Source organism: Octopus sinensis, linkage group LG18 (genome assembly GCF_006345805.1).
Source record: "Octopus sinensis linkage group LG18, ASM634580v1, whole genome shotgun sequence".
Taxonomy (NCBI): domain Eukaryota; kingdom Metazoa; phylum Mollusca; class Cephalopoda; order Octopoda; family Octopodidae; genus Octopus; species Octopus sinensis.
Window position 1 is genome coordinate 48,767,145 of NC_043014.1, and position 12,500 is coordinate 48,779,644.

The 12,500-nt window shown below is 38.7% G+C and overlaps 1 protein-coding gene across 3 annotated transcripts in view; it reads right to left on the minus strand.

Annotated features, from left to right (window-relative positions):
* LOC115221353 (serine/threonine-protein kinase PAK 2) overlaps positions 1-12,500 on the minus strand; it is an 84,608-nt gene that overhangs the window by 12,239 nt on the left and 59,869 nt on the right. For all 3 annotated transcript variants that reach the window (XM_036511022.1, XM_029791530.2, XM_029791531.2), the window contains exon 2: positions 507-702. In XM_036511022.1, the coding sequence (XP_036366915.1) occupies positions 507-702 (196 nt within the window). The remainder of the gene's footprint in view (positions 1-506; positions 703-12,500) is intronic.

Consider the following 12,500-nt stretch of genomic DNA (forward strand, 5'->3'; position numbering starts at 1 on the left):
GGAACTGGAGCAATGTGAAAATGAAGTGTCTTGCCCAAGAACACAATGCATCGCCTGGTCCAGGAATCGAAACCACAACCATACGATCATGAGTTCAACACCCTAACCACTAAGCCATGTGCCTCCACTGAGTAGTATTGTGCTTGTTGATGAGAGATTAAAGGTATAGATCAGTGCTTTTCAAACTTTTTGCCGGAGCAGAACCCCAAGGAAACATTCCACTGGCTCGAGGAACCCCTGTGCAATAATTTAATAGCCTTATGCACACATATCTGCACAGGAGAATTAAAAATTACTGCCGATTTTAGCAGTTTTGTAACTTCTTGCGGAACCCCTGGACTGTACTGGCGGAACCTTAAGGTTCCGCAGAACCCTGGTTGAAAACCACTGGTATAGAGGGACAGGGAAAGGTGCCTTACATGGATAGCCCCAGTCAGAAAAGAAAGGAAGGCGATACAGAACCAGGAAGAACGTAATGAGAATGTTAAAGAGGAAGAAAAACTTACGTGATTTCAGATTTGTTGAGAAGAGCCTGCCATGTTGGTGGCATTCCCACAAACATTTTGGTGTCATTATCAAACCCAACATGGAAATTTTGTTTGACATTATACGGAGATGAAATCGCCATTGGTTTTTCAACCTCAACCAATGATGGCTTCTTGAATCGTAAAAACATTTTTGCAGCAACGTGTACCAAGAACTCTGAAAATAAATAAAATAAAATAAAATAAAATAAAATAAAGAACAATGAAAACCAGCTGAAAGTGCAAAAAATAATCTTACTGAAAAAAGTAAAATAACATGAGCAGATAACTGTGTTTGACTCAATCTGCCTTGTGGATAAATAGGTAGCAACAGCAAAGAAGTGAAGAGAGACCCAAATATACCTATTTCTTTACTACCCACAAGGGGCTAAACACAGAGAGGACAAACAAGGACAGACAAACGGATTAAGTCGATTATATCGACCCCAGTGCGTAACTGGTACTTATTTAATTGACCCCGAAAGGATGAAAGGCAAAGTCGACCTCAGTGGAATTTGAACTCAGAATGTAAAGATAGGCGAAATACCTATTTCTTTACTACCCACAAGGGGCTAAACACAGAGAGGACAAACAAGGACAGACAAACGGATTAAGTCAATTATATCGACCCCAGTGCGTAACTGGTACTTATTTAATCGACTCTGAAAGGATGAAAGGCAAAATCGACCTCGGCAGAATTTGAACTCAGAATGTAGCAGCAGACGAAATACTGCTTAGCATTTCGCCTGGCATGCTAACGTTTCTGCCAGCTCACCGCCTTAATAATATATATATATATATATATATAAAATGTGACCACGAATGTATCGTTGGCGATTTTCTTTCCTCCATCTTCCCTTCTATGTTTCCGACGAAGAGCTCCACTCAAAACGTTAAACCCTCCTTCTTTCCTGAGCGTCCAATAATACTATAGTTGTCCCACGTCCTCGCGTTGTTGTTTTTTTTTGTGCTTTCATGTTTGGATTAACTTTATTATATATATATATATATATATATACACACACACACACAATCATACATCCATATGTACATATGACAGGCTTCTTTCAGTTTCCATCTACCAAATCCACTCACAAGGCTTTGGTCAGCCCAGGACTGTGCTGCGCTGTTGAGTGAACCCACATTGTCGGGATGCAAGATTGTTAACCACAAAACCATGCCTACACCCACAACACAAGTTTAGAAATGGTTTAGAGTAAAGGGTGGGGGGTAGGAGTAGTACTGGTAGCAGGGAGATATAAAAGGGGTTGTCTTCAACACCAATAATGTCCCCTACTAATTTCAAAGACTCTCACAGACATGATGTCAGGACAATAAATATTGTTAAAAGTCCAATTTAAACAACATAACTATTGTTTTTGCTATTTAGCCCCAGGTCAGTCCTGATCAGGTAGGATTTTTTTTTATCAGATATGTTAGACTTTCAACGATCCCATCTTAATTCTTAGTGTAGTTCAACTATGACATAACACAATATGTCCCCCCTCCACACCATTTTTCACTGTTATTTCTAGCAAAGTTAAGCTTCTTTCTTAGGCAGCCAGAACTTAATTTTTAAGGAAAAAAAAAAAAAGTTGGGACTGTAGGCTGAGCTAAATGGGTGTCAAGTACAGCATGAGTATATATAAATATATATATATATATATATATATATATATACACACACACACAATCATACATCCATATGTACATATGACAGGCTTCTTTCAGTTTCCATCTACCAAATCCACTCACAAGGCTTTGGTCAGCCCAGGACTGTGCTGCGCTGTTGAGTGAACCCACAATGTCGGGATGCAAGATTGTTAACCACAAAACCATGCCTACACCCACAACACAAGTTTAGAAATGGTTTAGAGTAAAGGGTGGGGGGTAGGAGTAGTACTGGTAGCAGGGAGATATAAAAGGGGTTGTCTTCAACACCAATAATGTCCCCTACTAATTTCAAAGACTCTCACAGACATGATGTCAGGACAATAAATATTGTTAAAAGTCCAATTTAAACAACATAACTATTGTTTTTGCTATTTAGCCCCAGGTCAGTCCTGATCAGGTAGGATTTTTTTTTATCAGATATGTTAGACTTTCAACGATCCCATCTTAATTCTTAGTGTAGTTCAACTATGACATAACACAATATGTCCCCCCTCCACACCATTTTTCACTGTTATTTCTAGCAAAGTTAAGCTTCTTTCTTAGGCAGCCAGAACTTAATTTTTAAGGAAAAAAAAAAAAAAGTTGGGACTGTAGGCTGAGCTAAATGGGTGTCAAGTACAGCATGAGTATATATAAATATATATATATATATATATATATATATATATATTTAATTATTTATATATATATATAAGTAGTTAGAAATGAGGAGGAGGAATAGAAAACAGAAGCAAGATTTTGATTGGATGATAAATATAATAATTAAAAATAAACTGCAAACTGTCTCACTGATCAAGTGTTACACACACACACACACAGTAGAACTATGTTACAGTAAGATCATTTTTCCTTTTGAAAAGCTGATCAAATAGCAGAGACAATAGACTTATGTCCCTTTAACCCTTTAGCATTCAGATTACTATGTCAAATGTAATTTGACAGAGTAATTATTCATTCACATTGTTTTGAAACGGTCATGCACTATCTCATAGCTTTGAGAGGCTGGATCTGGCTGGTTTGAACACAAAACAGGTAGAATATTTTTTCGTAGAATATAGCTGGTTTAAATGCTAAAGGGTCGAGTTCTCAATCCCCATCTTGTTGATCAACTTCACCAGAGTCGTTTTACAGTATTAGAAAGTCAGCATAGTTTTAGCACTTGAAAAATGACCTACTCAATATCTTTGCATACTCACCACTTGTACTAAATCATCCTCATATATTAATCTTTCTATCAGATTTATATTTAAATGTTAAATGATTAATAATTTATAAACCTCCGTGTAGCCACATCTACTGTGCAACCGAGACATTAAAAAACAAAGGCCTCAATTGTTTTGAATAAGTGGTAATATAAAACTTGGAATAAAAAAAACAACAACATTGAAAATCCCAATTCTTCCATTATTTATTACTAAGGTGGCAAGCTGGTGGACTCATTAGCATGCTGGACAAAACGCATTTCTTCAGGATCCTTATATCCTGAGTTCAAACCCAGCTGAGGTCAACTTTGCCTTTTTTTACTTTCAGGCTTGGTGGACTAAAGTACCAGTCAAATACTGGGATTCATATAACTGACTTGGCCCTGCCCTTGAAATTTCAGACCTTGTGCCTATAGCAGAAAGAGTTAATATTATTAAATCACCATCATCGACAACCCTTAGGTTTGTATACACAGTCACAGAAGACATTTTCAAAAAATCAATATACATTATAGATGTAAACATGGCTGTGTGGTAAGAAGTTTGCTTTCAAACCAGAGGGCTCCAGGTTCAGTCCTACAGCATGGCACTTTGGGTAAGTGTCACGTGTAGCCTCAGGCCAACCAAAGCCTTGTGAGTGAATTTGGAAGATAAAACTGAAAGAAGCCTGATATATATATATATATATATATATATATATATATATAATATATATATATATATATATATATTTAATTATTTATATATATATAAGTAGTTAGAAATGAGGAGGAGGAATAGAAAACAGAAGCAAGATTTTGATTGGATGATAAATATAATAATTAAAAATAAACTGCAAACTGTCTCACTGATCAAGTGTTACACACACACACACACACACACACACACACACACACATACACACAGTAGAACTATGTTACAGTAAGATCATTTTTCCTTTTGAAAAGCTGATCAAATAGCAGAGACAATAGACTTATGTCCCTTTAACCCTTTAGCATTCAGATTACTATGTCAAATGTAATTTGACAGAGTAATTATTCATTCACATTGTTTTGAAACGGTCATGCACTATCTCATAGCTTTGAGAGGCTGGATCTGGCTGGTTTGAACACAAAACAGGTAGAATATTTTTTCGTAGAATATAGCTGGTTTAAATGCTAAAGGGTCGAGTTCTCAATCCCCATCTTGTTGATCAACTTCACCAGAGTCGTTTTACAGTATTAGAAAGTCAGCATAGTTTTAGCACTTGAAAAATGACCTACTCAATATCTTTGCATACTCACCACTTGTACTAAATCATCCTCATATATTAATCTTTCTATCAGATTTATATTTAAATGTTAAATGATTAATAATTTATAAACCTCCGTGTAGCCACATCTACTGTGCAACCGAGACATTAAAAAACAAAGGCCTCAATTGTTTTGAATAAGTGGTAATATAAAACTTGGAATAAAAAAAACAACAACATTGAAAATCCCAATTCTTCCATTATTTATTACTAAGGTGGCAAGCTGGTGGACTCATTAGCATGCTGGACAAAACGCATTTCTTCAGGATCCTTATATCCTGAGTTCAAACCCAGCTGAGGTCAACTTTGCCTTTTTTTACTTTCAGGCTTGGTGGACTAAAGTACCAGTCAAATACTGGGATTCATATAACTGACTTGGCCCTGCCCTTGAAATTTCAGACCTTGTGCCTATAGCAGAAAGAGTTAATATTATTAAATCACCATCATCGACAACCCTTAGGTTTGTATACACAGTCACAGAAGACATTTTCAAAAAATCAATATACATTATAGATGTAAACATGGCTGTGTGGTAAGAAGTTTGCTTTCAAACCAGAGGGCTCCAGGTTCAGTCCTACAGCATGGCACTTTGGGTAAGTGTCACGTGTAGCCTCAGGCCAACCAAAGCCTTGTGAGTGAATTTGGAAGATAAAACTGAAAGAAGCCTGATAGATAGATATATATATATATATATATATATATGGTGGAGGCACAATGGCCTAGCAGTTAGAGCAGCGGATCCGTGGTTGTAGGATCGCGGTTTTGATTCCCAGACCGGGCGTTGTGAGTGTTTATTGGGCGAAAACACCTAGAGCTCCACGAGGCTCCGGCAGGGGGTGGTGGTGAACCCTGCTGTACTCTTTCACCACAACTTGCTCTCACTCTTTATTCTTTTGGCCTGCTCGATTAGCCAGCGGGGTGGCATCATTTGAAGGCTAAAACAATGCGAAGCGCATTGTGACCAGCGATGTGTAGCAACATCTGATAGCCTGGTTGGGCACAGTGATCACGGTGATATATCATCATCATCATCATTTAGCATCCGTTTTCCATGCTAGCATGGGTTGGAATATATATATATATATATATACTTTATTTAAAAGCAGCAGAAATATAACAAAAGCTGTTACTCAGAGTTTCACGTTCCTGTTCGTCAGACAGTTTTGTTAAAATAGAACAGAAATGACGATATGATCAAAACTAGTTAAAGGATACACCTTTAAAAATGGATTTGTTTCATTGGTCCTTTCCTGATCAGGCAGGATTATTTTTTTTTTATCAGATATGTTATACTTTTAACAATCCTATCTTAATTCTTAGTATAACATACATACCCCCCCCCACATACACACACTGTACATATTCGTTTCTGTTCTACTTGATTGGCCATTGTCTGATGGCTTTGTGGCTAGCTTGTAGACTACTTGTTTACTTCCTGCAACAATATAAACTTGGCCTGAGACTAGCCGTCCTGAGGAGTGTTTGTTACATAATGACTTACACAATGAACATCAGCAAATTATGAAATAATTGTAGCCAATATTCTATCTATATTCCACTCATGCATATATTGGATTGGCAAGAAAATAATTTCGTTTTTCATGGCACGTAAAAAACACCATTTGAGCGTGGCCGTTGCCAGTACTGCTTGACGGATCCTCGTGCCAGTGGCACGTAAAAGCACCCACTACACTCTCGGAGTGGTTGGTGTTAGGAAGAGCATCCAGCTGTAGAAACTCTGCCAGATCAAGATTGGAGCCTGGTGCAGCCATCTGGTTTGCCAGACCTCAGTCAAATCGTCCAACCCATGCTAGCATGGAAAGCGGACATTAAACGATGATGATGATGATGCAAATAATTACAATTTGAATGACTTTTGTCAATGTTATGATTTTTTTTCCTTTTGACAGTCCATTACTTTTAGCTTACTTCAGAAGCAAATTGCGCAAAATTTTGTTTACAGCTGTTACTTCAGTGTCATTTTTAACATGGAGTATAAAAACGAGCATTTTCACCTTATTTTGCTTTATTTCTATAAAGGCAAGAAAGCTGCTGAGGCTCACAAAGAGATATGTGAAGTTTATGGTGTTGATTGCTTAACCGAATGCCACCACCACCACCACTTTTGTTCCTTCTTGAGCCATGTCTAGCTCATAAGGGCTGGTTTCCAGGTTTCCTTGGTGTATAGGTTCCCCACCTGGACAGGACGCCAGTCCGTCACAGGTGAGCTGCAAGATGCAGGAGGAAAGAGTGAGAGAAAGTTGTGGCGAAAGAGTCAGCAGAAGTTCGCCATTACCTTCTGCCGGAGCCGCGTGGAGCTTAGGTGTTTCGCTCATAAATACACACATCGCCCGGTCTGAGATTCGAACCCGCAATCCCCTCGACGAGTCCGCTGCTCTAACCACTAGGCCATGTGCCTCCACCCCACCACCACTTGACAATTGGTGTTGGTTTATTTACATCCTTATAACATAGTGGCTTGGCAAAAGTTCCTAATAGAATAAGTACCAGACTTGGGGGAGAAAAAAAAATAACTGGTTGATTGTTCAATTAAACATACTTTGAAGCAGTGCTCCAGTATGGTTGCTGACTAACGACTAAAACAAAATAAAAAAAAAAATCTATCCTGAGAGAGTATCCGTTGATCAGGACGCTATTTACTAGGATGCACTTGAAAAACATCGTCAGATGGAGGTGGGGAGTGAGATAACGAGAAGACAGTGACGTCACAAACTTTGTTATGTATCCTTATTCTTCCTCCTCTATCTCACTCCTCTTGTTTCAATCCACGACTTGCTTTCACCATCCCAACTTTTCTAATGTTTACCTCTCACATAGAATGCATGTCCTTCTTCACACTCCATCTTTCTCTCTCTCTATATATATATATGTATTTTTCTTTTCTCGTTAAAAATGCTCCCGCTCCCAGTCTTTCTGCCTACCAATCAATTCCATCCTTTATTCTCTCTCTCTCTCTCTCTAGCAGAACTCTTCCTCTGTTAAGATATACTTCATCCTGCTCCCTTTCCTTGCCAACTCAATTTTCTCAGCAAACAAACAGAATATACACAACAATAACAACACTGCATGGCACCTAGGGCATGTGCCTTCTGCTATAGACTCGGTCTGACCAAAACCTTGTGAGTGGATTTGGTAGATGGAAGCTAAAAGAAGGCCATCGTGTGTGTATGTGTATGTATGTATTTGTATCTATCCCTCCCCACTATCACTTGACAACTGATGTTATAAGGCTGTCCCAAAAGTTCGTAGAAAGTCTTGGAAAATAATGGTCTTTATTTTGAGGAATAATTTTTGTTGTTTTTGTTAGTACTTGGCGAGTAAAAATTCAATTTTCGCAAGTGTTTACGAACTTTTGGGACAACCTAATAGTGTGTTTATGTCCCTGTAACTTAGAGGTTTGGCAAAAGAGACCGATAGAATAAGTACAATGTATGTTTTTTTAAAGCACGGCCTTGACTAGCTTCTGTGCCGGTAGCACAAAAAAAAAAAAAAAAAAGCACCAACTGATCGTGGCCGATGCCAGACCCCTCTGGCACCTGTGCAGGTGGCACGTAAAAAGCACCCACTACACTCGTGGAGTGGTTGGCGTTAGGAAGGGCATCCAGCTGTAGAAACACTGCCAGGTCAGACTGGAGCCTGGTCAGACTGGAGCGCGGAAAACGGACGTTAAACGATGATGATGAATTTCCCACACTTGTATACTACTCAAGATAATTCTCAATAATTATGAACGTTGATGTTACCCCCCACCACACACACACAATTTCACTCACAAAGCATTGGTCGGCCCAAATCAAAAGTAGATGACATTTGCCCATCAGCATCATTATTTAGCATCCATTTTTCAATGATGGCATGGGTTGGACAGTTCAACCCATGTTCAAAGCAAAAGAATGTGCCTCCCGTGCCTGCTTTGGCATGGTTTCTATGGCTCGATGCCCTTCCTAATGCCAACCACTTTACAGAGCGTTGCAGGCACTTTGCTCTTTTACATGGCATCTGTATTAATAAGGTCAGCAAGTAACCCACAAGACAAGACCTTTCAAATGAGGGGAACTGTAGCATTGATTAAAGTGGTTTTATACCTGTGCTGCCTGACTGGCTCCCATGCCGGTGGCACATCAAAAGCACCATTCAAGCATGGTCGATACCAGTACTGCCTGGCTGGCCATGGTGCTGGTGGCACATAGAAAGCACCTGCTACACTCTCGGTGTGGTTGGCATTAGGAAGGGCATCCAGCTGTAGAAACCCCGCCAGATCAGATTGGAGCCTGGTGCAACCTCCTGGCTTGCCAGTCCTCAGTCTAACCTATTTCTTTACTACCCACAAGGGGATAAACACAGAGGGGACAAACAAGGACAGACAAACGGATTAAGTTGATTATATTGACCCTAGTGCATAACTGGTACTTAATTTATCGACCCTGAAAGAATTAAAGGCAAAGTTGACCTCAGCGGAATTTGAACTCAGAACATAGCGGCAGGTGAAATACGGCTACGCATTTCACCTGGCGTGCTAACATTTCTGCCAGCTCGCCAGTCCTCAGTCTAACCGTCCAACCCATGCCAGCATGGAAAGCAGCCATTACACGACGACGATGATGATGAGAGGTTAAAGTGTGATAGAGGGACAGGAATGGGTGTCTTGCTGTAGAGGAGATACATGGGTACCCCAGTCGGAAAGGCAGAAGATCATCATCATCATTTAATGTCCATTTCCGTGCTGGCATGGGTTGGGCAGTTTGACAGGAGGTGGAAAGCCAGAGAACTGTACCAGACTCCAGTTGTCTGTTTGGCAGGATTTCTACAGTTGGCCGTCCTTTCTAATGCCAACCACTTTATAGAATGTAGTGGGTGCTTTTTATGTAGCACTGGCACAAAGATATGTCAAGAAATACCCTCAAATTACAGGAAGGTGAATACAAGAGAAGTGATACAGAGAATCCGGACAGGGTGAATGGGTAAGCTCTTGAGAGTGGGGAAGGAGAATGACAAGGTGAGGTGGGTGTACAAGGAAAAAGTGTTCAGTGGAAAATAAGATGGTATGGGATGATACTGAAAATGTGAGACAAAGGAGGTGATCCCAGGGAGGGTAAAAGTAGGGGTTGAATGTGTGTAGTTCTATTCTCATAACACTGTGTAACACCAATTTTGTCCTTGGGCAGCAACTGTTATTTCCTATTTGTTTACCTCTAAAAGTATTAAAAATGGCTAATATTTCCTTCAAACTTTGCTTTTCTTACATTGATTCAAACCCCCAAAAATCCCTCTCAGCACATGGCTATGATGCTTCCTGCACTACCCCTGTTCATAATCAGAAATGCATGTATTGTCAAGTAACTGACAAGCAAATCTGTGATATTGAGCAGAATATTTGCTATAAAGATAGTTCTGCTTCAGCAACTCAGGGCTGAATCTGTTTGAAATGTAATGGAGAATAGGTCAGTTTCAAAACATTGGTGTCCAGGTCACAAAAGCAAAGTTTGAAGTGATTAGCAGTTTTCTTTTGATTTCTAGATAGAAGCAAATAGGAAATAACACTTACTGACAACAACAGAAAAAAAAAATCTGTTCCAAAGAGAATTAACATGGTAACTACCACAAGTACCATCGATGGTTAATCACAAACTTCACACAACTGTCATGTGCACCACTGGTGGTACCATTTCACAATTTGAAAAAATAATTTATTCTGTATCTTTGATATGGTTTCAAGGCCATTTAAATAACATGAGAGCTAAATATTAAAATTTAGTTATGAAATTAATTGAACATACATTCACCTCCTTCTATCACAGCTGTCACTGCACAGAGAGCAATAGCACATGAGTTACGTGGCTACACAGGTAAGTTCCAGTAACAGGCCATGGCAGGTAACATATTAACCCTTTTGATACCAACCTGCCTGAAACCGCCTCTGGCTCTGTAGTACAAATGTCTTATTTTCAAAAATTCTGCATTAAAATCTTCCACCAAACTTTAGTCACATTTTATGTTCCTAACACTAAGCCTAATGATAACTAAGTTATTTTACTAAATTCTTTGTTATATTTAAAATTAATTGAAAGAAACACAGAGCATCTCAAAATAAATACAGTAATGAAAGGGTTAAAATATATAATAGAGAAACAATTCTTAACCCTTTCGATACCAACCCGGCTGAAACCTCCTCTGGATCTGTAGTACAAATGTCTTGTTTTCATAAGTGCTGAATTAAAATCTTCCACCAAACTTTAGTCACAATTTATGTTCCTAACACTAGCTTAATGATAACTAAGTTATTTTACTAAACTCTTTGTAATATTTAAAATTAATTGAAAGAAACACAGAGCATCTGAGCGACAGGCTTATTCAACCTTTTAACTTTTAGTATTCAGATTATTCTGCCAAATGTAATGTTAATTTATTCACATAGCTTTGAATTAATCCATTATTTCATAGCTTCGAGATTTTGATGTGATTGTTTATTATTAGCAGGACATTGCAGGGTAGGAGCGAGAGGCCAGATCTGGCCGGTTTGAGCATAAAACAGGAGGATATACGGGCCAGATATGGCTGGATTAACTCTTTTGATACCAACCCGGCTGAAACCACCTCCGACTCTGTAGTACAAATGTCTTGTTTTCAAAAGTTCTGAATGAAAATCTTCCACCAAACCTTAGTCACAATTTATGTTCCTAACACTAGCTTAATGATAACTAAGTTATTTTACTAAATTCTTTGTTATAAATCCTTAAAAATGTTTTAGCCCGAAGGCCGCGGCCATGCTGGGGCACCACCGCTGTGTACATGTTATATTTAAAATTGATTGAAAGAAACACAGAGCATCTCAAAAAAGGGTTAAAATATATAATAGAGAAACAATTCTTGACCCTTTCGATACCAACCCGCCTGAAACTGCCTCTGACTCTGTAGTACAAATGTCTTGTTTTCAAAAGTTCTGAATTAAAATCTGCCACTTAACCTTAGTCATGATTTATGTTCCTAACACCAGCTTAATGATAACTAAGTTATTTTACTAAATTCTTGTTATATTTATATTGTTATATTTAAAATTAATTGAAAGAACTACAGAGCACCTCAAAATAAAAACGGTAACGAAAGGGTTAAGGCAGTACCCCAGTATAGCTGTAATTCAAAAAGAGACAGTGCATGGTAACAAAAGAGTTAAAGCACTAACCTGGTTATTTCACAAAGTACTTGTATCTAATATCTTGTGTCTAATCTAATGCAACAATGACTTGGTGAAATGAAGCCTACTAACTACAAACTAGTCTAAATACTATAATAATCTTGAGAAGGTCACTTAGCAGCTGAAATCCTAAATCATTACATTAATGGAATGTTACCGATAGTACAGAGTAACTACTTTGAAAGTAGTTTAGTATCAAAACGTAATGGTGTGAATTGCTTTCTAAATAATTAAGCACAATAATAGGCACGGATGAGGCGGTGCGGTTAAGAAGTTTGCTTCCCAAATAATGTAATTTGGGGTTCAGTCTCACTGCACAGCACTGTTGGCAAGTGTCTTCTACTGTGACCCTGGGCTCACTAAACCCTTGTGCACCATCATCATCGTTTAATGTCCGTTTTCCATTCTAGCATGGGTTGGACAGTTCGGCCAGGGTCTGGGAAGCCAGGAGGCTGCACCAGGCTCCAGTCTGATCTGGCAGTGTTTCTACAACTGGATGCCCTTCCTAATGCCAACTACCCCTTGTTCTATGTTTAAACAGGTCAGATCTAGCCTTTCACACCTAACCTACAATGTCATTCTTTGAAATAAATAGT